Below are 27,382 nucleotides of genomic sequence, written 5' to 3' on the forward strand. Positions count from 1 at the left end.
AGAAAGAAACAGGAGGATGCCTTGAGAAAGGCTACATCAGCCTTGTTTGGTGGATTGGTGACACAGGATGGCGGCTACTCTTTTAACCCTTGGCAGATGGCCATCCTTTACATCCCTGGGCTAAGGTAGAAAGAGGCCAGGAAGGCATCAAGTCTGGCCCTAACTTGCAGACTATAGATAATTAATTGGTCTTTAGGATGCTGAGTACAGGCTGTTCATGCCCTTCTCTCCAACATACCAGTTGGCTTACATACGAAATGTCAGAGTTGACTCACTTCTGCATTTTTTTCTCTTCCAAAGCTGTGATTGAGTTGGAATTTACTGGTCCTACTAGAGAAGCTGTTTTGTAATTGAGTGCTAAGCCTGACTCTTGCGAGGAGGTGCAGTCCCACAGCTGAGTCCATCGCTTCTGCTTATCGCCATCACATCTGCGTGCCCCAGCAAAGCAACCAGCAGTCATTACCTATTCCTCACATGCATGTTGGTGGATACAGCTGTTAAAAATGTAATCATCACTAACACGCTGGCAGCTGCCTGTGAAGCCTGAGCCGCCGGATGTCTTTGTTTACCTGCTCACCACAAAACAAACTTGACGGAGCACTTCAGCTCTTGCCTACAGTTTGCATTGCCAACTCATTTTGGCAGAGCCACATCACTTCTTCCCAAGACCTCCTCATTTCTGCACACAGGTGTCCTTAGGATGTTGGCCATGACCACTTCTGCCAACAATTCAGGGGAGAGAATTTATTTTTCTGACATTTTTGTCATTATGGTTTTTCAAAAGACTGGTTAAGAGTGTGCTTTTGGTTCCTTTGAACCGGGTATTTGCGAGTGGCTCTGTGCATCTAGCACTGTGATAAGTAGCCTCAGAGGCAGGGAAAATAATTACATTAAAAACTTTTTAAATGCAATTAGCTCAACCCAGAAATGGAGCAGCAAGTATGACATCACTAATTTTTGTATTTTCAGGTGCAAACCTGTTTCCCTCAGTTATGCATTTCTCTGTGAGGTGTTTTAGAACTGCACAAAAGCCATAATGGTGGTAGAGAAAATGTAATTTTAGACTTGAGTACAGTATGATTCAAATCTCAGCCAAACCGAGCACACAGCCACATTCCGCTGTCCTCCAAAGCCTTCGTGATACTGGCAATGGCTCCTTCCACACACTAATTTTGTCAGTTAGCTTTAAAAGCCTACAACAAGCCTCTGAAGGTATTGTAGTTTGTGTTTTTCTAACGTTGTTCCCCCATCCCTGCCAGGAACCCATTTGGTAAGGATGCCTGAGTACCCATCACCAGCTGAGGGGTGGGAGAAGATTTCAACAGGACGATAAAGATGATTTCACAGATGTTTGTTACCACGGGACCCAGCATTCAACAGCACAACCTTTTGTTTTCTGTCCAGGAACTTTAGCAGAGTGTTTTATACACAGATGCTTCTTGCCTGAGCCTTGGGGCAATTCTCTAGTTAACAAACGGAGTTTGCTGTACCAGCAAGAAGTCCTGCAGGATTAGTGTGCTTAGCACATGTGGAGACTCTGTGTCCCAGGCACAGCCTGGAGCACTGCTGACACCCATGAGAGCACCTAGCTGAAGTCCACATTGACATGGACATAACCAGGACTGTGTGTCTTAGCTGGGAAACAGCTGACAGAGAAGGGCAACCATGTGATTTTGGAGGAGCAAGACCAGGGAGAACCTCAGGTTGCAGAAGAGTTGCTGGGTTGGAAGAAAATAATTTCTCAGAGCTGTGAATCAGCCCGGGGCCCTCCCTCACTGCTGGAATACTCCAAAAGATGTCAGCTGAGGAAGATGAGAGGATCCCAGTGTTGCTGCGGGTAAGGATGACTCAAAAGGAAAGGCATGGTGTGGCTCCATGGGTGGAGGAGGGTGCTCCCCTCCACGGAGGCAGGAGAGGTACTTTTTGTTGCTACTGTGAGCTGGGCTGAGTTACTTGTTGTTTTCATTGAACTGAAGCAGAAAAGTTGCTGTGAGACACCTAATGAGCAAGGTGGCAGCTGGGAGGCAGCACAAACCTAACAAATATCTGCCATGCCCCATCCCCGTCCAAGTGCTTAACCTCTGTCAGGTCCCACCTCCTCTAGTCCTACAGCTCTTCTAAAACCTCCTGCTCCTGCAGGTTGCCACCAGTTGGTACTGGGATGAACACCTCCAGGGCAGAGGTCTCCCTCTGGTGCTTGAGCCTCACCCAGGAGGGTTGGTTCTGGTCTGCTGGGGCAAGCAAGGAGCAATGAGAGCAAGGCAAGGGGCAGCGTGAGTCACAGAGATGTACTGAATTGCCCGCAGCAGTCTGAGAGTGCTCATCTGTGGCAAATGAAACCCAGTCCTTTAGTTTTGCATTTTTTTCACACTGGAAAATATCTAGAGTGGCCACTTCTGAGTAAGTCAAGCCTGACCTAGGTCCTGTGCAATGTGCCTGACTCACCAGCTCAGCTTCTGCTCTCTGCTGGAGATCTTTGTGCAGTTATTAAGAGAAATTTGATCTAAACACATAATGGCACAGAGAGGGCTTTTTGTCCTAAAATGAGGAAAATACATTCTGTGTGTTTGTTTTTTCTGTATTCATCTTCTTATAAGATTATTGTCAGCGACCTTATTTAGAACTAAATTGTTCCTGTAGCATTTCCCTACCAAAATACATGTTTTCCTGCACGACAGTTTGTCGTTTGTTAGCCTGAGCTTTGCTTCCAACGGCCTCAGTCACGTAAGCATCAATGCTGGTATAAAGTCTGTATTTGCTCTTCCTTAGAAGAACATTTTCAAAATTATTTAAAACAGCTGACCATTTCTCACCACAAAGAGTTAACACACATTTTAATAGTGACTAGAAATATCCACAGTAGCAGGAGATCCTAGAAAAGGAATAAAAGAATGGGGTGCGGGTGACAGAGAGAAGGGAAATGGAAATCTGTCAGAAATCCACGGGAGGGAGGGGTACAGAGAGGTGGGTTGGAACAGAGCAGGTTGGTTTTGCCCGTGTTTACTCTAAGGCTCCGCTTTAAGCAGCAGCGGGATTTCAGTGGGCAAGTCAGGACATCTCAAGGTACCTCTCTAAGTAGAAACATAGACTGTCAAATGCTTTCTTGACACCAGTTGCATTTCTGAGGAGTGTCTGCCCTTGAAATCTGTTCCCAGGTAATCATGGCTTGCTGGGTTGACATGGAGCAGGTTTCCCCGACATTGTTCCTCTGTTCTTTCCGGGATGGTTTTGTGGACCGTCTTGTCCAAGGAAGGGCATGTACCCCTGCTCCATTATCTCAGGAAGGCAGATTTCTTCTGTCCTAGTATCTCTCCTTCACCACAGGCTCTGGAGAAGGTGTTCCTCACTAGTTCTTGGCAGTGCTCTGTCACTTGGGTTTTCTCCTGCAACTGTCCCAAAACGCTGCCTCACATCCTCCCTTGTCCATGCAAGAAGGTTATACTGGGAGAAAGAAACATGAATTTAAATGGAAGTAGTTATAACAATATTGTATTCCACAGCCCACTGCAAGAAGCATTAGATGTGGTGGCTCGGGGATGTTTTTACCCTGAACAGCTCAGCCCAGCTCTCCTCTTCCTGATCTTTACTTTGACTTTGGCCATTTCCTCTCTGTCCTTTGGATCTGAAAATGCTTCAGATCTAACATTCATGCCTAAGACTTTGCCCAGAAATGAAAGGTCCACAGCTCTGACTATCCCCACTCAGAAAAAAGTGACAAAACCCACCTTGTTTTTTCCAGGGCTCACCCAACACTGTCCTCTGTGAGTGTCACCAGTGTTTGCTTCCACTTTCTCGTTCAGGAACCTCCTGTGCATCGAAGCTTTACTCTGAACCAATACACAAACACACACCTCTGGGAGATTGCCTTTCTCTTAACTACACCGTGTTTTCTTTAGACACCCAAGGTTTACTTACTGGCTTTGGATTTGTGTCTGTGGTTTTAATAATTTTTTTTAAGAATAAAAACATTTTAAAAAGCTGTTAGCTTCCACTTTTCTTTTATATAGTGCTTTTTTTAAGGGCAGTTGTGACATGAAGCAAACACCAAGAAGTGCTTAAACACTGAGAAATGCTTAAATCCTCTGGAAAACATTGACTGTATTCACTGGCTACAATAAATCTAATCCCTAAAACAATAGGTGTTTTTTTGTTCTGAGCTAGAAACTTACTTTTTTTAAAGCAAGAATCAGTTCATCCACACGTATTAAGTGATAAATGACTTCTTACTGAATGTGGCCAGAGACACGTGCTCAGCCAGAGTTATCCCCTCTCCCACTCAATGTACCCATAAATTGCAAGAATTGGAGAAAGTTTGAGGGTTGAGGGAACTCTGGAGATCTTGGTTCACCAGGTGTGCACTGAAGGTCTCCAAGGATGGAGATACCCCTCCACTTCTCTGTCCCCTGCCCAGCAGCTCCCCCTCTCTCAATGTGATCTTTTTCCCTTGTGTCTGACTGGAATTACCCCCCTTTCCCAGGTCCTGTTCCCCAGCCACAGGACCTCTCCATCAGAAATAAAAAATAATAACTTTAAACTGTTAAATGTTAAGAAAGGATTTTTAGCCTTAGTTAAAGACTAAAATACTTTTTAAGGTTCCACCACTAGAATTTTTTACATATACTGGTTATAAGCTTTGCTGTGTCTGTTTAATAAAACCAAATCCATCACATGAATTCAGCACATCTTCCCAAGAGATGCCCTTGTAACCTTTCAACCTGTAACAAGGGCAAATTTTTCAGAACTATCATTTTGTCAAGAAAAGAAACCAAGACAACAGACACAGTGGTCCCTGGGATTTCCAGGTAAACCTTTTTTTATAAATATTAAGAAAACAGATCCATGTCAAAGCGCTCAGTTCAAGCCAAGAAAGGCTCATTGTGAGACGCATCTGCAGAAATAGTTACTGCGTTTCAGAAAGGTACTGGGACAGCCAGGCTGATCCACAAAAGACAAATATTTCTCTCCAATTCCCCCAAACTGCCCCAAAAGAGGCAACGCACTTACAGGTGGTAACTTCCATGGAAAAGCAGTAGTTCCTTACTGATTCCCAACCCACGTCTAAGTGCCTACACCAGAGGGGTAACCCAAAAATATGGGTATTTAATTAAACTTTAATCAAATTTTACCCTATTTGGTCCTCATCAGCATTTTGCTGTGCTCAGGACACAAATCCAAGGGCTGGTTCAGGAACAGAGTGGTCATGAGCTGTGGTCAGTGATTTGTTTGGGAGGGGTTTTCTTGCAGAAACCAGCCCCTGGGATTGGAGGTGCTCTTGCTAATTAGTATCCCTGTAAGGACTCAGCTGTGGGGCACAGGGGGGTGGTGGTGAGGCTAATAAATGCATTTGTTTCTAGAGGTACAACTTGCTCTGCTTTCAAAGACGTGTTTGTGGGTGAGAGCAGTTAGCATAGCTGGAAAAAAATACGCCATTACAGCTGCAGAAGCACTGCTGAATATTGTAACCATGGCATCAGACCCTTTCTGAGCCTGGGATGTATTTCTGAGAGCATGGCAGCTGGAAACTAGGCCAGGTAACGAGTCCCATTCCCAAAGGCCTCAGCTGCTTCGTCTGTGAAGCCCTCATCATGACTGGTCTTCATTCATCCAGGAGTGAGCCTGAAAACCAGTAGGTTTTTGTTGAGTAGTTTGGCCTCACAAAGCGGTGGAGAACTTCTGCGGGGTGATGGGTTCCCAGCAGCCAGTCAGGGAGCCGAAGTGTGTTTCCCCAGGTGGAGGTGACACCTGCTTCCCAAACCCATGGGCATCTCTTGGACAGTGCAAAGGCCACATGCTCACACCCCTGTGCTGCAACGTCTTGGAAAGGAAGACCTATCCCAAGGAACCATTTCCACCCAGGTCCCACTGCCTACTATTTACCCCTGTTTTTTTCAGGAAGTGGTCCTCTAGCACAGAAGCCATATTTCCTCATTGCAGTCAGGTCTGGGTTTGGAAAGCAAAAATGCTGGCTGCAGGTGACTGGCAGGAAGGCAGGTGAAGGCACAAAGTTTCCTGCAGTGCAAGGATGTCTTATCAGGTTGTCTGTCAACCCATCAGGGGCCCTCTCGAGCCAAGCACGCGGAAACAGTGCTGATTGCTGTTGACTTTGTCCAGCAATGGCACCCGTGGCTCAGACTGTCTGCATTAGCAGAGCCTGTTCCCGAGGCAAGGTGCTGGGCTGAATTGGTTGGCATCCACTGCACCAACAGGCACCTTATAAAATGCTACATGTGGCCACCCACCACTGCAGAGACCTCCTGGGAGCACTGACAGATGAACCAGCCCCTGGCCCCTGGCAGGGAGGAGGTGGAAGCTACTTGGTCTTCCTGGAGCTGGGTAGCAATGTTGCTTGTTGCTGGGGGAAGCAGGGCATGTTCCAGCTCAGGTGGAAAACAGGGACACTATGGACAGCTGACAGCCTCTCCCAGCCATTGGCAGGATTCAGGCTCTTCTGCCAAAACCCCTCTAAGCTCACGCATTCCTTTCAGCTTTCTCTCCCAGAAGGCCATATGCAAGTCATAGGCACCCTCAGCAGGTCTGCCAACAACACCGAGCTGTGTGGTGCGGTCACATGCTGGAGGGAAGGGATGTGCCATCCAGAGGGACCTGGACAGGCTGGAGAAGTGGGTCTGTGCAAACCTCATGGAGTTCAGCAAGGCCAAGGGCAAGGTCCTGCCCATGGGTCGGGGCAATCCCAAGCACAAATACAGGCTGGGCCATGAGTAGATTGAGAGCAGCCGCAAGGAGAAAGACCTGGGGGTGTTGGTTGATGAGAAGCTCAACATGACCCAGCAATGTGCACTCACAGCCCAGAAAGCCAACTGTACCCTGGGCTGCATCAAGAGCAGTGTGGCCAGCAGGTTGAGGGAGGGGATTCTCCCCCTCTGCTCCGCTCTCATGAGACCCCCCCTGCAGTGCTGTGGGGCCCCCAACATAAGAAAGACATGGACCTGCTCAAGTGGGTCCAGAGGAGACCACAAAGATGCTCGGGGGACTGGAGCACCTCCCTTATGGGGACAGGCTGAGAGAGTTGGGGGGTTCAGCTGGAGAAGAGAAGGCACCAGGGACACCTTAGAGCAGCCTCCCAGGACTTAAAGAGGACTACAGGAAAGGTGGGGAGGGACTTTTTACAAGGGCGTGTAGTGACAGGACAAGGGTTAATGGCTTTATACTGAAAGAGGGAAGATCTAGGTTAGATATAAGGAAGAAATTCTTTACTGTGTGGATGATGAGACACTGGCACAGGTTGCCCAGAGGAGCTGTGGCTGCCCCCTCCCTGGAAGGGTTCAAGGCCAGGTTGGACGGGGCTTTGAGCAACCTGGGCTAGTGGAAGGTGTCCCTGCCCATGGCAGGGGGGTTGGAACTGGATGATCTTTAAGGTCCCTTCCAACCCAAACTGTCTTATGATTCTATGATGCGATAAAGTCATGGCCACTGCTGCTGGTAGTGAGAACTCACAGTAACCTGAAAGTCAACGACAACCCTAAGATGTTTTCTCCATGCAGGCCAACTCTGTACCACTTCCAGAGAAGCAGCAGCAAGAGCTGTGTGCACAGCTTTTTCCCTGCTGCCTTGGGGGAACATCCAGAAAATAACAAGTACTTCCAGCACTTGTTACCAGTATCCATGATTTCCAAGTTGCCAACAGCCAGTGACGTGGACTGAGACCTTGCTCCTCATGACCCCCCAGCACCAGTCCCTAAGGCTGGTAGGCCCCATAAGACCCTCTCAGATCAGACCCTGTCTGCTTTCTGGTGGGGCTGGCAGATCTCCTGAGAAACTCCAGCACACCCTGCGTGAGCTCAGTTGGTGGTGGACAGAGGACTGTCTGTGCTGTCTTTGACAGCAGAGAAGGGAGGACAGCAGGTACCCACCTCATCAAGAGAGCAGGAGGGGTGCCATGCTGTCACCCTTGAGCAACCAACCCAGTCCTCAGCAGGATGCCCAGGACAGCAAGAGGATGAAGGGCAGATGAAAATACATCGACCGTGGTGCGGCATGCCGTGAAAGTCAGCAGTGGATGCACCAGCCATTTGGCTTTGGCACATTGGCGCACGCTAGCATCCTCCCTTTTCCTGTTGAAACACCAGTCCTGGGCGAGCAGCACAGAGATTTGGCCCCCAGGAAGGTTCAGGAGTTCCCACTCACTCCTGTGACCCAGAGGAGGATGAAAGGAGTGAGTCAATCACAATGAAGCCCAGCGGATGAAGCCCACCAGGTGAAGCCCAGCGGATGGAGCCCACCAGCATGCTTGCTCTGCCGTGACTAGAGAGCATGGGAAATGGAGGGAAGGGGAGAGCTGTGGGTTCCCGTAGCAGGACAAACACCCTGGAGACTCCAATCCTTCTGCATCACAGAGGAAAAGTTGGGATTTCTCCTGTTTTGAGTGCCCCGAACCAAGGGAGCAGGACAGTTTGGATGTGTTTGGAGACACTTCTAGGTTTTTATCAGGGGCTGGTCTTTCCCTGCTTTCCCTGTCCCAGGGGCCTGGGTTGCTGCAGCTGTTTTTTTCCTCTTGGTCTCTTGTCCAGCAGCTGTACAGTCTGTGCCTGGCCGAGCTCTGCAAGTCCAGTGGTTTGCATCTGCTCCCTCCAGGCACTCCGACTTGCTCAGCCCTTCCCGAGCTAATCTCCTGGTGCCATCTGCCGTCAGACTCAACACCATCGTCGGGTGGTGGGGATGCTCCCGGCCATCTCCATCCTCAACCTCACTTGCAAAAAGAGCTGGACCAGGTAGCCCACTGCCAAGCTCGGGTGACCCCCGTTGCCCCGTGCCTAGTAAAGAGCTGAATGTGTCATTGATATGTCATCACATAAGACTATTATATTTTCTTCTTTTTTAGTTAAATGTGTAATACCAGAAGCTATGCATTGGGAGAGGCACCCAGAAGAGGGAGGTCTCCAGCCTCAGGGGTTTCCCAGGCTCAGGTGGACCAAGTCACAACTGGCCTGAGTCAGTGCTGGTGTCGGTCCCACCACAGTCACGCTGGGCTATGGACACTGCCCCTCCCCACCCCGGCAAGAGCACTGAGATTCAGTCTATTTTTGGTAACAGTGCTATAGCTGACCAGAAAAGTAAAAAGATTTTCCTCTGTTAATACAGAGTTTCTTTGTCTGAAGTACCTACACTCTCCCCATCCTGAGGAGGAGAGGAAGGTGCAAGACAAAATCTATGTGTGTTTTCTCCACTGTCCCAATCTGCAGCCTCCTGTTCAGCTCCTGTTTGGGAAAGTGTCCTGGTGGCGTGTGCTCAGGTCTCGGATGCCATCTCCTGGCTTTCCCTCTGTACTGTGCGTTGCGTTGACGCGCTGTGACTCCACACAGACCCGCAGGACCTTTCCCATCACACTGTCAGAAATAACAGGTTCAGAGCGGCTTTTATTCTTCGAGGATCTGGCCCAATCCCACGTTATTTTTGAATCAGGATGGTGGTAACTCCTCTAATAACCTCCATCAACCGCTTGCTATTACAATATTACAGGCTTCTGTGCAGGATCCCATCGCAGCAGCACCTTGACTCCCAAAGCCCCTCTGGGCTGTGATCCATCGCTTTGGGGGTGGGTCCTGCTACCTCTCACCTTTCACCAGCAGTTATTGTGCAGGGTGTATTTTTGTCTCTACAAACTTGTATGGCCCCTGTGCACCTGTGTTTTTCTGTGCTCGCTGTTTGGGGTATTGGGATGCCACTTCCAAGTCTCTACAGAATTTGTGCTGGGTTGGGGAATAATTTAACAAGTGGGTGATTGGCAGGGGGATAGAAAAATGTTATTTTTTCATATCCAAACCTGGCAGGTAAGCAAAACTCATGAGAGGGGGCACTGTGCAATAAGGAAATGCAAGATAAGGAGCAGACAGCTCCCTGCTTGGCCTCCATCATTTCCTAGCTCTTTCTGCCCTCCTGGTGATGTTTCTGGCCTGGGTAAGCCTACTTACACACCCGCCAGCCAAGCCTGCCTCTTCCAGAGTTGTGCTACCAAGTTCATCCATCATCAAGCAGCTTGGCCATTCGTTTTGTTTGGCCACATGCCACGGCTGGGCTGGGGCTCCACGGAGCTGGTACATGTGATGCTCCCTGCCTGCAGCGGACCTGCTCCTCATCCCCACGGGGCTGGACCATGCACATTTGCCAGTGAAATCCCAGCAACATTACGTGGGCTGCAGCTTCTCGGAAGTCATTTGGGAGCAGTAGCTGCTAAAGCCTGATGCAGCATGGATCCGGGGCTATCTGAGACATCTCCTCATGGCTGTGGCCGTTGGTGTCTGCCCAATGGACAAACAACCGGGAGGATATCAGTGGTCTTCAAAAAGGTCTTCAACCATGAAAGACTTCAGCCTCAGCTCGGAGGGATGCCTTGGGGAAAGGAGATGATGGCAGAGGCTCTTCTCCCTGCGCTGCCAGTGCAGACCAGCAGATGGAAGTTTCTGGGGTTTGCAGGAGCCATTTCCATCCTTTGCAAAGCCATTTGAATCGCTCTTCATCTTATTCGCCATAGAAACGAGCTGACGGCACCAGCTTACACAACCCACACAGCTGAGCTGCATCCGGGTACCCTTCAATCATCAGCCAAGGTGTGCAGAACCACGAGGAGAGCATCAGCGCCGCGAGGCACTCCCGGCCTCGGAGACAGGAGCTCTGCAGTCTCTTGCGACCAGCAGGCCCCTGGATGAATGCAGGTGTTAAATGACCTGCCTCCTTTCCTACGTCTCTGGTTTTAAGCAGGGACTGAGTTTTGCATCTGGCCTCCCTGAAGACGCCCTGGCCTGCTGCAAGCGTGTCTCATCAGTTCAAATGGGGGCCCAAGCCAGCTCCACAGCAGCTTGTCCAGTGCGGCCATGCCAAGAGGCCTTTTTGCAGCAGAACAGCTGGATTTTCTGTTTCCAAAGTGCTCCTTGCTGCAGTGTCTGGACCACACGCTGTGGCAGAGCACAGCACTTTCAGGAGAAAATGGTCCAAAAGCTCTCAGATTGATTTATTTTTTGTCCCACCTTCAAAACAAGGAACAGAGAGGGGGAGTTTCCAGTAAAATTTAAACCGAAAGTGTACCAAAACCAGCTTTTTTCCCTATTCCTTCTTCTTCCAGCCTGAATGCCACCTCGTCTCTTCTCTGGCCTCTTTGTCCTGTGGCCACTGCCTGACAGGTCCAGGCAGGGACCAAAGGACCTGGGTGCCAGCAACCTGCACCCTTTTTCCTGGCGATGCCATCGGGCTGTGCCCCATCCCGAGCCACCCACCATCCTGGAGCTCCATCCCACCCACAGACCGGGGACATTCCCCGTCCCCAAATCGCTGCCCAGAGAGCCTCCCCTTGAGTAGGGCACAAGTGGGAGCAGCCTGGGAGGGGCAGGGGCATTGCACTCCTGCACGAGCAGACACAGGCGGACAGAGGCAGCCAGTGCACACGTGTGTGCACACACACCTTCGTCATGCTCACACCAGCCAGGGAGGGGGACTCCCAGGGACCCTCGGAGCAGACGTGACCTACTTTAGCTCCGAGGCGAGCCGTGTTGCATGGGTCCCAGTGTAAAAGCTTAATAGAGCCGGGAGTAAATTATTCATTGCCTGGCCATGTTAATGCATGTGCTAAAGGCTTTTTTTTAAAAAAAAAAAAATATCTCCTCTATAATTTAAAGCCTTGCACGCTCCCATCACCAGGCCCTGACTGCTCTTCTGGGTGTTTCTGCTTAGGTGAGCAGAGCTGCAAGATGAGGACAGACCCGGCAGGGGAGAGCCAGCCTGGCAGGAGCTGGGATGGAGCGAGGCAGGAGCTGGGATGGAGCGAGGCAGGAGCGAGCTTTGCCTGGACCACGGGCGGGGGGATCCCGTGGGGAAGGGGCTGGCAGTGCTGCTCTGGCTCAGGCAGCCTGCGGCCCCGCAGCGAGTCACTTCCCGGAGCGGCAGAGCTCAGCAGAGTCCATTCCCAGGCACAGTGGCCAGCAGGGCTATTTTTAGACCTGCCTTTTGCTTTTTCTTGTTTTTTTTTTTTTTTTCCCCCTGCTCCTCGCCTTTGCTCAGTACTGCCCTTAAAGCCCTGTGGAGAGAGGAAAATACTGATCCCTGGGGTGGGAAGCTGTGTGGGAGGGCTTTAGGAGCACCCCATCACAGAGACTTGCTGAGCCGAGCCATGGGGAGCCCTTTGGCACATCAGGGAGATGGCCCAGGACACCCCGCTTGGATTTCAGCAAGCTGCCTCCAGTGCATCTGCAGGCAGCCCCTGCTGTATCATCTTGCCAGGAAAAGCAGCCCCTGCCCCAGGGCTGCAGCTCCCACAGCTGCTTTAGCAGGTACAGATAAGGCCACAAAAAAGATGTCGGCAGCCCCAGCCAGGGTGCCTGGCCCACGAGGAGGAGCTGGGCAGGCACTGGGCCACGGTGCAGCTGCAGAGGACGTTTGCCTTCTATGGACATCTCTCCTCGCTGCGCCGCTGGCAGGGAGAAAGGAGAGGCCCTCAGGCACTGCAGGCATGGGGGGGGGAACAAAAAAACACACCCAAAAAAGCTCATGGTTGCCCTCTTTGAGGCCTCCAGAAGGTTCAGCATCAACAGCCCCTTCAACACGTGCCAGTGCAGGCAAGGACTTGCCCTTCTCCTATGGGGAGGAGATGCCCTAACCCCACTCACGATCCTCAGCAGCGCCACAGCCCAGCCTGCAGGGCAGGGCTGGGAGGGTGGGGGTCACACCAAGCCCAAAGCATCCCAACCCAGCCCCAGAAAAACAACAAAACAAACACAACTGACCACAGAAAAAGAGTCACAGCAGCCTCTGAGTATATTTTTTTTTTTTGGTTGCATTTCATATATTATCCAGTTTCACATTCTCATAGGATCAGCAATTATATAGCAACTTACTCTCAAATCTTTTAATACAAGCGAGACAGCCATGGTCGCATAATACTTAAAGCACTTCAATACCAAGCAAAAAGATGCTAAAACAAAAATTGCACAATTTCTTGTTTACTATGCCTGACTGAATCATTGTTACAGAAGACAACCCTTCTCTTTCAAGCTTTTAACTAAACCTTAACTTATCTTACAGGATTACAATTTCTCTTTAATAATAATAATAATTAATTGCACACAACACACAAGAAATTCTTTATGATGCATAAATATTTCCTTATTACACATGGTACAAAAATACTCGTACTTTTTTTTTGTTCGGTATTCCCATAAGGATGGCTGATTATTTGGCAGGACTGGATGCTCTCCAATCAGAAGGATGTGGAAACAAAAAAAAGAGGTTAGATATTTTACAGTCGTTCTATATATAGTCTGAAGAAGAAGAAAAAAAATAATATTAACCCTGACTTTAAAACCGGAGAAGAATGGATGAGAACAGAAACCCAGTGCATCGTACTTGGAAAAAAAAAAAAAACAACAAACCATTTTTCAAATTTTTCTGGTTGTACTGGGAAGGGGAGGGCAGAGGTGGGAGAAGGGGTGAGACAAGGACAGTTAGTATTTCTCAAAGCCAAGTCTTCACCAAAGCAAGATGAAAACCTTGATGGATCAATCCATTGGGCCAAGACCTGTTGCTAACGGTTACACAAACGCTAGAACAAACAAACTTACATTCGCACATACACAAGTTAAGTGTTTTAATTCATGCCAGAAAACATGCAAAACCCATTGCCTTTCATTTCCTTCAGCCGAGCCTCCGGGGCAGGGCAAGCCCAGGGAAGCCCAGGACCAAGACCCCCCGGCTGGGCTTCGGCACAGCTGGACAGCAAAGCTCAGTCGGGGAGGATGTCCTGGGGATGGAGGGAGGGACGGAGGGATGGACGGAGGGATGGACGAGTGGAGGCAGCCCACGGCCTGTAGCGAGGGGCCGCAGCGGCTTCACAGTCCGGGGAGGGGGAAACACGCAGGGGGTGGCCGCAAACCAAACCAAGAGGAGTCGGAGCGATCATCCCTGGCACATCCCTCCGCGGAGAGGCCGGGAGGAGGAACACAAGCTGAGGAGAGACGCTGCAGGAGAGGAGCGGCAGTGAGCGGGGCTGGCTGGATCCACTTCCCAAACAGCACCCGCAGCCCCTTCCCCACCCCAGGGCTTGGTGGGTCTCCCTGCTCCCACCAAGGTGGATTCGGCCCCATCACCCATCCATGTCACCCAACTGCATCCTTGGGCGGATGCAGGGGGCTGAGCCCGAGCTTCCATCCCTCCTCCCCAAGGACCCAGCTCCGAGAGTGATTAATTACTTACTAACAAACTAACAAAACTGACGAGACTTCCATCCTTGCTGAGTAGCTTCAGAGGGAGGATACCAGCGCATCTGGAAAAGAAAGCCACACCAGAGGTCCATGATCCAGGGTTATTTCAACCAGAGCCCAAACCTTCAGCTCCTTCAGGCAAGGTCCACTGAGTAAAGATGTCTCCAGCATGGGAAAGGAGGCTCCAGGATGAGCCCTAAACACTATTCAGGTAGCATCCCAACCTGGGGCTGCACCTTGCTGGCACTAACCCACATGTCAGCCCCACAGTGGCCAGCTCTGCTGGCTCATGCAAGGACAGGCTCTGGGACCCAGCCAGGCCCTCCTTTAAGGAGCACAGCAGGATCCCCCACATCTAAGAAGGAAGCTAGCACCCCATTTCAGAGCTTGCCTCAACATCTCAAGTACTTTCTGCCTATTGGCATAACCAGAACACAGCCCCCAAATTCACACTCATGCCTGTCCCAGCTCACTACAACACCAGTCAAGCTAGGAAAGCTCCTCACCACCAAGCTATCTATGACATTTACCACTGCAGAAGTGTGCGCGAGGAGGGGCTGTTCCCCCCCAGCATGCTCCCATTCCCCCACACACCCCAAGTTTACATCTTTCCCCCTATTAAGGCTCAGGCAGGGCAGAGGAGGCTCACTTAGGGCATGCAGCACCCCAAGGTGGTGGCCACTCTGCCCTCAGCCAGCAAAAGGAGGCATCTCAAGAGCACATATTTAAACCACACAACCTCTACATGACACACATGGGGTAAGAACTGGCTCATCCACCACAGAAGAGACCCATTAAGTTTTCTAAGCCACAACCCAGCCATCAGAAGAGGCTCCAGGCAAATCACATCATGGGAAGTACTTGATAGAGCTGCAAACCAGCAAAACTTGAGGGCTTCCGCAGGTCACCGCTGCCACATCTACTGTTCAGGCATGCTCCTTGCCAAGGAGGGACTGCTGCATGGGGACCCAATGAGCAGACATGGGAACAGTGCCTGAACAGACACCTTCCAGCCTGTCAGTAGACACAGCAAGCTGGCAACATCCAGTAGAATAGCATCAGACATCCAGATGCTCCCATTTGGTCTGCAAGACTGGTATGTCAGACTGAGCTGAGTTACCAGCTTCGTGCCCAAGAACAGTGGGAGATGAGCCTGTGCACTTGACTGAGCACAGATCCAGCAGCAGGAACAGCTCACAGAGCTCAGTCCTGCTGCTGTTTGCAAAGGGAGGTGAAACACAACAGCTATCCCCACTCTCCTCCCTCCCCAGCTGGTGGGAGGAGAGCACAGCCTCAGCAAGGACAGGCATCAAGAGCAGCAGATATGTTCAGGGCTCCGGATACCAGCAGAACAGTGGACTTTAAGATGGGTAGAAGAGGCAGAAAACCCCTTAGATCCAGCGTGACCTGTTCCCCTTGCCAGACCATCCTGGCACGGTTGTCCCCTTGCCTGAACAAGTCTGACTAGACGCTCCCCTTCCAAGCACATGGACAACTCTAGGGCTAGAGGAAATAAACAGTATTCCCAGACCAGCTCCAAGCCCCATGCGTGTCTCTGTCCCACTAAGAGGGACCCTTGGTCGAGAACAGGCAGACTTTCTTGAATCAAGGTCCCAAGTCAGTTGGGCAAAGGAAAAGTTGCAGCCACAGCCAAAGCATCTGGTTTGGCAGAGGCTTTACAGCTCATCTAACCCCTCCGTGGCTGTGTCCTGCAAGGGCAATCCTGCCAGCCTCTAACAGGGCTCTTGCCAGAGTCAGGTCTCCCCTGCAGGCTGTAAGCATGCAAGAGACATCAAGAAAGCCACTCTAGATTGAGATGAGAGCTGGCAACGAGGGGGAAACAGGAGCTGACTATTTTCTAACTACCTATCAGGCAGCACACTGCCCAACTGATGCCCTGGATGACACGTGCAATGCGAGTCTTGCTGCAAAGTTACCCAGGAGTGGAGATGTAGACCTGTGTCCCCAACCCCAGCTGCAAGAGACCTCCAGAAGCTGCACACAGGTCTTCAGAAGAGACAGAGCTGAAGACCAGGACACCCAGAGCCTCAGTGACAGCCCTTGGATTACTCTCCAAGCTAGGCACATCCTCAGTGGGTCCCTTCAAACCCTACCCACTTTACCCCCGTAAGAAGCAGAAGTCTGACACCCAATGGAGGTGTAAAGCCAGAGGCTTTGCATTCAATCCTTCATGCAGAGACATGCAGCAAACTGCCAAGACCTTGACACAGCTGCGTCATTTCAGGAGCTGGAGGGGACAATAAGCACATGCCTCCCAGAAAGCACAACTGCCTGTGATAGCCGAGTCCTCCCTCCACCAGCACAAGGGCTGCAATGCCAGTAACTGAACAGCCCCAGGCATGAGCTCAGGGACCTCAAGTACCTCTTGTGATGGCTTCTACAGGGAGAAGCCCTACAAGAGTTTGCAGAGGTTCTGTCCTAGCAGGATCTTCTTCTCATCAGCTCAGATCTGCTGGATCCCAGGCTCCTGTTCAGGCACCAGCACCACACTTGAAGTAGCTGTAGCCAGGTTGGTCTCCTGAGCTGGTCAGACTCCTTGCCAGACACCTTCACAAGGCAAGTGGGTGCCACCAAGTCAGCTCCCAGCTGGCCCCATAGCTTGCTCCATGACACAGCAGCCAGCTGTATCCCAGTCAGCCCAGCCTTGGGCAGAGGGAATCGAAGGTGTGGACATTACCAAGACCCTCCTCCCCATTGAGGGGTCCCATCTAGTGCCACGATCAAAGGGCTTAGTGCCACATACACAATGCCATCACTTCTCAGTTGGCCTGTGAAAGGGACCCAGCTCAGCTGCATCCTTGCTCCCCAGCCTGAGGCCACCACACTGCTCTGGAGCTCAGTTATCTCCTTGCACTGACACAGGCCACGGAAGGCTCCCAGCCTGGTTCAGGCAGTGGCATCACTGACACCTTATAGTGCCACCACAGCAGCTGCCAGTGCAAGGACGGGGGTTACTTGTGTCCTAGGCCCTGTCACCGGGAGGTGCTTGCTCAGCAGAGCTACATCTCAGCAGCCAGCAGTCCTCCCTGGCCAGTGTCTCCCACTCCAGCACCCCTCCCCTCGACAGCTGGAAGTAGTTTCCTCCTGCCCAGCAGCAACAGGAAACTCCCCCTGCGTTCACAAGGCTGTGAGTGCTTAACCCCAAGAGCTGCCTCCATCCCACGCGGGGCTCACCCAAGCAGCACGGCTGTATGTGAGCAGGCACAGCATCTGTGCACATGCAAGATGGCCATCCTTCACCCTGCCCCCCAAGCCTGGTGGCTCTTCATCCCCTCCTCAGAGGGTCTGAGCCAGCTTCTGCCCCACATGCACACCCCACCCCAAGCCTGGCCAGAGCCTCCAGCACCTCCAGTTTCAACAGAAATCCTGCTTTTGTCACAAAACACACACTGTTCATAGCTCTGGCACTAATAAACCTCCACTTCTGATGGACCACCTCTCCTTGCCTTCCTGCTGTGGGTCTCCGATGCTCATACATGCCAACCCAAGCAGCCTGACTCACAGCGGCCCCACCTGCCAGTAGCACAGCCCTGCAGCCGGCGGGGCTCAGCCTGGAGGCTGGCAGGAGCTCCTGCTGATGCGATGATCCTGGGTACAAGCCAAGGCTCTGACATGCTGGCAGGGTGAGCAAATGACCTGCCAGATCTTTCAGCCCACAGAAAGATTAAGGGCTTGATGGCATGAGACAAGAACACCCCCTTACTAGGAGGGATGGTTCTGAAACCAGCAGAAAGCACTGGAAGAACCAGACCAGAGGCAGCAGCTAGCCAAGAGGACATGCTCTTTAGGACAGTGGCACCTGCCAAGGCAGTTTTCTCTTCACATCCCTCAAAGTGTCTCAGGCACCTTGTTTTGCCAGGGAGTAGAGAGGCTTCCGGAGCCATCTGGAAAAGTAGACCAGCACCGCAAGAGACTGTAGGGTTGTCCCAAGAGGACTGCAACCTGGCAGGCCAAGCCAGAGCACTTCCCTGTTGGGAGCAAATTTCTTCAAGGGCTTTTGGAAGATCCATCATCTCTCAAAATACTACATCTGTCAAGGAGGAAGCTGAGAAAGAGTGAATTGAGACATCCAACACTGGGCAAAGAAAGCAGAGCAAGGGAGGCTTTTACTGGAAGAGATGCAGTTGTTTCTGGAGCTGCATTAGCTCACAGTTGGAAAGGAGTCTGGCCACACCACTGCAAACATCTCCTGCTCACCAGCCCGTAGGGATGAGACAGACACCACCAGCCAACCTCATGCTGCCACATTCAACATCTGTCCCAGAAAACAGCTGGAGAAGAGAAATATGTGTCTCTGCCTGCCACCTTCCAGAGACCAGGTGAAAGATCCAGAAGTGAAGAGCCTCTCCCTTGCTGCAGCACAAGACCAGCACTATCTAAAAATCACAAAGCAATGATACATGGGGCAGATAAAGCCTCATCAGAACTTCACTCTCCTTGTCAAGTCCTCCACTGTCTCTCCCAGTTACCCTCAGAATTTAAGTTTCCAATCTTGCCTACCATCTCCTTCAGCAGGAAAAAGAAGAAGGGAGGACTGAATACACAGATCCATCCTCAAGCCACCTTTAGCTCCTCCAATAGACTGCTTTTCCTCCTCAGTTCCTTCTAGGGCTGCTTATCTTTGCTCTGCAGTTAGCCCCAGCATCTTGTGGAGCTCAGGACTTTCCCTACAACTGGCACGGACCCAGCCACCTCCCCAGGTACCAGAAAGGCTCCCTGTGCAGACAGGAACAGAGCACTCCACTGTGCTCCTGGGAGCTGGTAGGACCCCAACCAACACATCCAAGAGCTGCATCTAGTTACCAGCTGCTGACATGCAGAGCGGCATCTTCAGTTGCACTGCTGAGATAGCCTCACCCTGGCAAGCCATGAGCACTTCATGGCCACTGCTTCCCCTAGGCTGCGGGTCACTGGGTGCAAGCCTTGGGCAGACTACTTTGGTGGCCAGCAAGAGCTGCTCTGCTCCAGCTGGAAACACAGCTGATGTCAACATGACCCAGGGCAGGCAAGGACAGCCTGCAAAGGTGCACCCACAAGGCACCAACATCATCCATTAGTGCTCTCTGGACACATACTTCCAGCCTCAGCAGCAGGCACTTCACTCAAGCCACCCACTTCCAGGGTCCTTCAGGGGCTGGTTGAGGAGATGAGCATCCAAACGCTTGCATGCTGTGTAAGACCCAAGCAGCTCAGCCCACCACCAAGGAAACCTTGCTGCAGTCGAATCAAGCACACACATCTCCCCAGGCAGCTATGGTGAGGGAGAGCTGGAGGATCAGCACCTCTTACACCATGTTGAGGAACATGCAGAAGACAGGCGCTGATCCACCCTGTTGCTTAGGAGTGTTTTAACAGGCATCCGTCCAATGCCCTGTACCCCTCTGTGCCTTGAGGCAGCTTATGCTACAGCTCACAGAGACATACCCATCTCACAGACCGCAGCAAACAAGCATTTCTCCTTTTCCAAGAGTGGAAGTGAGCTGTGCTGCTTTCCTGTGGCTTGAGGTAGCCAAGGAGAGCTAGTGCTGGCCTCAGGTCAGGAAGCCACTTCTGATGGCAGCTCAGTCCATTTCACTCACCAGGTGTGATTTAGCAAGAATGGCTGCTCAGCAGGTACCTGGAGGAGCTAAGAGCATCTCCCACCTGCTTTTCTCTGGTCAGGAGGAAATGGCTGGCTTGGGGAGAGCTTGCTCAGGGCCGCTTGGCCAGCTATGCCAGCACTAAGTCACTGGAGTTTAAGATGACACCATAACCATGAAGGTCTTGAGTGCTTCACACCTCTGGGAAGCGTGAAGATTGCCCAGACAAAAATAACCCTGGCAAGTCCCACACAACAGCCCCAACAAACAGGCAACAAGTTACTGGGCACAGAAAATCCATCACTCTCTGCAGCCTCCCATCCCAGGGAGGGTCTATCACAGCTTAAGTGCCACAACATGAAGTTCAGGAGATTTTGCAGATGGAACCGTGAAGTAAGTCCAGAGGTCAGTGGTACACAAAGGCAGGATCCCCATTGTCCAGCAGATCCACCACAGAGGCCATTGCTTGGTGCTCCAGGGCTCAGCCAGGCTGGTGGCACCCAGATGCGCCCACCCAAACAGCAGCATCTCAACAAGAAGCAGTACTCAAGGAGCACAGCACCTGAGCCCATCACAGAATCATCTTGGTTGGAAAAAGACCCTGAAGATCCTCCAGTCCAACCCTTAACCTCACACTCCACCAGATCCCTCAGCGCTGGGTCAACCCAGAGAGACCCTTAGGAATGTCACCTGAAACATCCCAGCAGATCTTCCCTACACTCCCAGGTCCCTAGAGCCAGCACCAGATCACAGCCACTGGGATGCGCCCTATGTCCATCCGTAACAGCGGCCACCACTCAGCAGAACCAGCTTGCTCCTGGCTGAACTGGTGTTCAGGCAGCAAACAAGAGGGAAAGGGGTATTTTTGAGCACTGACATCTCTTTCCATCAATGGGCTCTGCCTCAACTCAGTGCTGGGAAGCCTCAGGGTCCTGCTGGGTTCTTGTACCACCACATAGCCATGATCCAGGACTGCTCCTTCCACCCACCACTTGCTTGGACAGGTCCCAGTTTCAGGTGCCCACCTCCACCATCTCCTCAAAGCCTCCAGACAAGGCTGCTGCCAGCAGCAGCAACATGGATGCTCTGAGGGCACCTTGGGCATCCCACCCCCAAAAGGACTGGCATCTGTGAGTTTTCAGTCCATGAGCTTCTCCCTGCCTTGGAAGCATCTACCACAGTCTCCTGGGCTCTGGGTACACAACACATCAGCCTAGTATCCTACAAGGACCCTGTGGTAACCACCACAAGCCTCACCCATGTTCTTATGAAACAATCCTGTATCCAGCCCCTGCTTTCCAGGGCGAGTCCTGCCCATAGCAGAGTCCTGCCTGCAGGGGTGCTGCCACAGCAGGAAGCAACTCTTCTCAGAAGAGCTCCAGGAACACTGATAGCCTCTGGTGTCTCCTACTGCCCCCTCAGAGCCTGGCTTAGAGGCACTCCAAAACAAGTGGTTTCCCATCAGAGACGCAATGCAGCCCGACTCCATCACACAGGCAATAGATTAAACTGGTCCAAGCAGAACAAGACAAGCTGTATCATTGTCTCTGTGCTTGTGTCAAGCTTCCCCCATCCTCCCAGGACACCAACTCTGCACATCTTTGCACCTCACAGTCTTCCAAGGGAAAAGGCAGCCCTGGGCCCCCATCTTTGCCTCTTTCCCCAACATCACTACCACAGAGGAAAAAAGTCTACCCAGAACCACTGCAAGGAGCAGCGAGCCAAGACTTGGTTCCTTCAGTTAGAGCTGGCCACAGCAACCATCCTCCCTGCCAACCAGTCCCAGGCCAGGCCATCTTCCCTCTTCCCAAGCTCCCAGTTTCCTACACCACTCCCACCTCTCCCAGGCTGCCGATTCCCATTGTTACAGCTCACAAGACTGTGTCCTGCCTGTGATTTCAGGTTGCAAGAGAGAAGCCAAGCTCCAGGTAGGAACTTGCTCCGTTTCCAGTAACTGGAGAGGAAAGAGGTGAGATTAGACCCATGATTAAGGGCAGGGTCTGTCCCGCTATGCAATTCTGTAACAAAGTGACCGGCAAGTGCTGTTGTCTAACGTGCCCACTAGAATTTAGTCGTGTGCTATCACTATCACGTCACTCACCTCCCCCACCGTGTGCCAGGAGTGAGGTCAAGGTGTATTTCTGGTTGCCCTCGAAGGGTCGTGGTTGGGGAGAAACCAGGTTTCTTTCACATCGAGCAGCAGGGTTGTCTATGCCCTGGCTCAACCAGGCTGCTCCCCTCCCACCAGCAGGACTTGGCTGAGCCTGGCTCAGCTGGGAGGAGCTGATGTAAGATGGTGCCATGCTGTGTGCGCCATGTCATGTGCTGCCGAGTTGGAGATGTGGGTTAGAAAGAAGGCCTGGTATCTCATTCCCCAGGCTCTGGTGGGTGGGTAGCGTGAGGCCCATGCACTGGGTTGCCAAGGAGATACGGGCTACAGAGATGGGCAGAAGCTTGCAAATCCCATGGTGCACCTTGGAGGAGAGATGGTTACCTTACCAGTCTTTCCAGACGTGGCTGCCATCATGCTTAACACTTCTAGGAATGGAGCTGTAGAACAGCCACTCCACTAGCTGCAATAAGGCATCACTAGGGCGTCCCATCTCCAGGGACAGCTCTGAGCTTCAGGGCTAGCCTGCGCTGGCATCATGGCTGGAGTTCACTAGGGACATCAAAGGAGGGATTTGAGAGAGGGTGGGAGGGAGGGAAGGCACATGGGACAATCTTAAAGTCAGGGGAGTCCCCCACAGGTAGAGGCTCTTAGCAGTGCAGGGTCACAGTCACATCCACAGCAGCCTGGTGCCTGCTGGGAACATCACCACGGCACGGCGGCTCGGCAGCGCCGGGAGCAGCAGCCATCAGTCTCATCTGTGAGCAGCTTACCAACGGCTCCCAGCGTGCGAGCCAAGGCCAGGCCAGTCTCACACCATCTCCTGCCCCTCGTCACTGCTGCCAACCCTCTGGGCAGCTCTTCAGGAGGTTGCATAGGTGCATCACAGAGGGCAGCCACCTCCTCTCCCGCTCGCTACCAGACTTGAACACAGAGCTGCGAGAGGACGAGCACTTCAGGTTTAAATCTTGTGACGAGCTCAGTTCAGCTACAGCCTCCAACTTCAAGCCTGCTTCAGGACTGATTGCTACAGAGCTGCTACAGCTCTGGCCATCCCCATGAACATCCTCCAGCACACACCAGTCTTGGGAGAAAGACCTGCAGCTGTCCTGGAGAATAACCCATGTGCCCACCACCCCACCAGCAAGGCAAACCAGCCCCTACCAGTGAGAGCAGAGGGCTTAGCACACCAAGACTAAGGTTACAGCTTTTAGCCCAGTTTGTGAGCAAAAATCATCTCACTGACTCACTCCACCCTGCCTCGGCTCTGCAAGGAAGAGGGCTCCAACCTAGAGACCGGGCAGCTCAGAGCTGCCAGCCTGTGTAATGTTTAACCTCATAAAACTTTATTGGTAACATATACTGTGCCAGAATGTCTCCCTACGAGGTCACTACCAGCTCAAGCTCAACACAGCAAGGAGCAGCTGTAACTGCTCGGCCAGCCCAGCTGCTCTTTAGAAGAGAGCTGGGTCTGGCCACGGGCCTCGAGGGGCTACACTGGCTCCCTAAGGCTTAGGGGCATGCCACCACTTATGGACCTCCTTGGGCAGGAAGTCCTACCTATACAGGGCACTCCCTGGAGTCTCAGGGTCATTCTTCAGGCCAGAAGACCTCTTTGAAAGCTAGTAGCTTGCCAACTGGAGGGCAGGAACTAAGACCCCAGAGGGAAAAAGATCTGGCTGAAGGCCTCCTTGATCCCCTCCACTTTAGGAGAGCAGCATTTTTCCTCCCCCAGTGTGCACCATGAAGTTTTGGTGTCCAACACTTACACTCAGGGTCCCCATACAGTCACTGATGATCATCCTTGAAGGAACTGCAGTAATGGTTTCACCTCCCCTCAACCACCTCAGCCAGGCCAGAGGGGTTTTTTTCTGGTCCTCCCTGCCAGGGGCAATTCAACTGGCAACAGCCTTTGGCTCCACCACCCTACACACAAGGGGCAGGGCAAGGGACACATCTGCTCTCCTGGGTTACCCAGAAACAGAGCACACTCCTGTAGTTGTGGGCACCATCAATAACTTCCAGAGAACACCAGCAAGCACAACCCTCCCAGTGAAGGACCAGCCCGGCTCTAGAGGCCCTTGGAAGAACAAGCCAGTGCCTGGTCCTGCCCTGGGCCCCACGTACTTCTTGCCTACCATGCAGGAGCTTCGGCCCTGCTCACCTGTAGAAGGGCAAAAGCAGCAGAGGCCTGCAGGTGTGTGAGGGGCAGGACAGGCAAGTCTACACAGGCCAGGAGCTTCATCCCCTCCGCTGCCTCCATACTGCATCTGGGAAACATGCTTTCAGGAAGCAAGAGGATGCCAAAGGGCCAACTGAGCTGACCATCAGACAGGTGGACAAGGTGAGGGGACATAGCTCTTCTTCCTCTCAGTTTAAACAGGGAAGAGTGGAACTAAACACCATTCTTGGCAGGGTAGAGAGCAGAGGTTAAGCCCCAATGCTCCGAGATCTAAGCCCAGAGTCCCACTGCCCTAGTCCCCCAGGGCACTACTACAGTAACAGAGATGGAAGTGGGTAGAGCACAGCTGGCTGGTAACACCAAGCAGGGCAGGGACAGGGGCTCCAGCTTCTCCTGTAAAAGTGCTCCAATCCAAGCACCTTAACCTGGAATTATGACACTACTCTGTTTTGGCTTTCCCTTTGCATTTCCATGGTCTCAGGGACTTCATGCTCAGCAGGGTTGTTGGTCTCAGTACACTAAAGCATTCTCGTTTCAGACTAGTACAGGCAGCTGGTTGCACCACCACCAGCATTTCCAGAGGCTCGTGACCCCCTCTAGCCTGCATTCAGGGTGGCTAAAATACCACTGTCCCATCAGAGCTCCTTGCTGTAGCAAGGCTCTGGTCCTGCAGGAGATGAGTGATATCCTTCTCCAGCTTCAAAAGGATTTGAGTCACTTAGCCCAAGGGGGACCCAGCTGAGTCCCTCAGCTTTAGCACCAAGCTAAGCCTATTGCCTTCACTGCGATTTCAGGGAAGAAATTTCATAGCTATTTTACTTCCTGGCAGGTAGCATTTCCTCCCAGCAGTCCCACAACACAGTTCTCTGGCCACAGGGACCAGCAAAGCCAGCCAGAAGTTGAGCCCTGACTTTCTCCCACCTGCCTGCCTCTTGCAGGGTCAGAAATCATCGCCCAGCTCTGACTGCTCTCAGCCACAGAGACATCTCCCCTGCGGTTTGCTCAGGGCTGGGCGCCCTCCATGCACTTCAGCCAGGAGGAGGCTTTGCCCAACAGCCAAGGTGCAGAGGCCAGGGTCAAACCAGCCAAGCAGAGACCCACAAGAGCAACACTGGGGCAGGGGAGAGAGGAGAGCCCGGTTCCTGGCACAGGGAGCGACTCACCTGAGCGTGAAGAGCAGCAGCTGCCGCGGCAGCCGCTGGGTACGTGAAGGCGGCGTGGGGGATGGCAGGGGTGAGCTCCGTGGTGTACAGTGGGTAGGGAGCCCATGCTTCTGGGGATGCTGGAATAAGAGCTGCTCCAGTCAGGTCATCTAGACAGGAGGGGACAAGGTGACAGCATCTCAGTAACTGGTCCCAACAGCCTGCTTCAGGGACAGGCTCTGGATTTCCAACCCCAAACTAAAGCTTTGCACTGCCACCTCAGTGAGGTATAAAATATAGCACCCCTGCAGCATCTCTGGCCAGCTGCTCCTCTGGCCTCCCAGCCTCACCAAGAGAGGCCAGGAACATGCTCCATCTCTGCTCGGTGCCTCACCCAGGCTTTGGGCAGGCACCCACACAGCACAGGGCTGGTGCCACGGGATGGCAGGACAGAAGACAGGGCTCTCAGCACCACGTTACAGCCTGCCCAGCAAGCCTCAGCGAGGCTGCTCCTCCCACCAGGCTACGCTGAGGCTGCATGGCACAGGACTCATCCTTTCTGCTTCACACCTAGGGATGGTTTAAAGGACTTATGGTATCACTAGAGCTACCAAAACCAGCTCTGCTCTCCCAACACTTCTACTGTTGGCCACAAGCCTTACCATACAGCTGTTGTTCTCCTGCACCCATAACATGCTGGCCTTCCTGCACAAGGCAGACTTTAGCCACAGCATATGTGGGCATGGTTTCCTTTCCACCCTGGCAGCATTCACAGGGTTGGGCATCTCCCAGGTTGGACCAGCCACAACCTCAAAGTCCCTCCCAGCATACTCACAGGGGTCCCGTGCAATGAAGTGTGCGCCCAAGGCAGGGTGGATATTCGTGGGGTTTGGCGTGGCCATCAGCTTGCTCTTGGCCATCTTTGTGTTGGCTTTAGCAAACTCTAACCGCAAAGTCTGGGGGTTCTCTGGGTCGAAGCGGATGCCCTGTCACAGAAAAAAGCACAGGAATCTCTCAGAGGTAAGGTTTCCAGTCCAAGCACAGGCTGTATCTGTTCATGGAGTAAAGCCCAACTGGAGAACCAAGGCCATCACGCTGCAGTCACATGCCCAGATTTTTGTCACCTCACTGCAACGCTCAGGCTCCCACATGATTGTATTTCTATGTTTAGCTGGCCTAGGACTACTGCTTCCAACATGAGGGACACAGTTTTGCTCCTTACATGCAGTTCACCAACCAGCATAGCAGTGGCTACCAACACTGGTCAAGAAAGCTGTGTCTGCTGGAGCTGGGATAGCTCCCATCTGTGCTGCTGCTACAGCTACTGCCAGCCTGGGCAGAGACACTAGCACATGCCCCAGTGCCCAGGGCAAGGGCTACAGCAGGGCAGAACCAGATCAGCGTGTCTTGCCACCTAGATCCCACTAACTTCTGCAGGCCCACACGGGATGGAGATTGTTTTGGGTGTGTCTGCCACGTTGACCATCCTCAAATCTTTCTTGAGCTGCAGCAGTTTGGAAACGCTGTGAGTGCGCTCAAGAGCCTGCAGCAGACAGCCTTGGCCCTACCAGGAAACAGCAGCATGGGAAGGCTGGTCTCCTTCCTTCCCAAAGAAAGTACCTGCTGGCTGCAGAGGTCCTGGCAGGCCAGAGTCCAGGACAAGGACCTGCTCTGCTGAACTGCCACACACTTTTCATCAGGGCATTTGGTAAGTGAGGCTTTAACAAGGCCACTAGCACCAAGCAAGTCCTACAGCCACATGACAGAGCAGCTTTGCAATGACCCTGCTTCACTACCCACGTACCCTGGTGAGTTCAACCTAGAGCCTCAAAAAAATGATGCTAAAAACAAGTTGAGCTCCACATGCCTCATTAAAGCATTACAGGGTGTCAGCTGGGTATTGCCCTATGCCTGTATATGCCTGGGAACCACCTATGCCCCCAACACCTCTCCTCATCTGTTTGCTAAGGGTTGGTTCCACAGAGAAGACCTGCCTGCTTCAGGCACTCCAAGCCAAGCTCAAGACAAGCTAGGATGAGCCCCCACCTCAGTGCAGACAGCAGGAAGAAAAGGCTAGCTCTGGCCACACATTGACACACATAGTCCACGCTCAGTTGAGTGAAGTGGAGGATCTCTCAGTCCAA

General features: G+C 52.3%; 1 protein-coding gene across 2 annotated transcripts in view; it reads right to left on the reverse strand.

Moving 5' to 3' along the window:
• Window positions 1-12,738: 12,738 nt before the first annotated feature.
• Window positions 12,739-27,382, reverse strand: part of RBPMS2 (RNA binding protein, mRNA processing factor 2) — a 29,907-nt gene continuing 15,263 nt past the window's right edge. The window contains exons 5-9 of one of the 2 annotated variants that reach the window (XR_012630400.1): window positions 26,074-26,224; window positions 25,260-25,408; window positions 22,304-22,466; window positions 14,197-14,266; window positions 12,739-13,961 (exon numbers count right to left, since the gene is read on the reverse strand). Coding sequence is in view for 1 of the 2 variants with exons in the window: in XM_074880437.1 (XP_074736538.1) it covers window positions 14,204-14,266; window positions 25,260-25,408; window positions 26,074-26,224 (363 nt within the window). In the remaining variant the exon portion in view is untranslated. The remainder of the gene's footprint in view (window positions 13,962-14,196; window positions 14,267-22,303; window positions 22,467-25,259; window positions 25,409-26,073; window positions 26,225-27,382) is intronic. The other variant, XM_074880437.1, reaches the window with a different exon arrangement.

The sequence above is a fragment of the Strix uralensis genome, chromosome 11, assembly GCF_047716275.1.
Source record: "Strix uralensis isolate ZFMK-TIS-50842 chromosome 11, bStrUra1, whole genome shotgun sequence".
NCBI classification, from domain to species: domain Eukaryota; kingdom Metazoa; phylum Chordata; class Aves; order Strigiformes; family Strigidae; genus Strix; species Strix uralensis.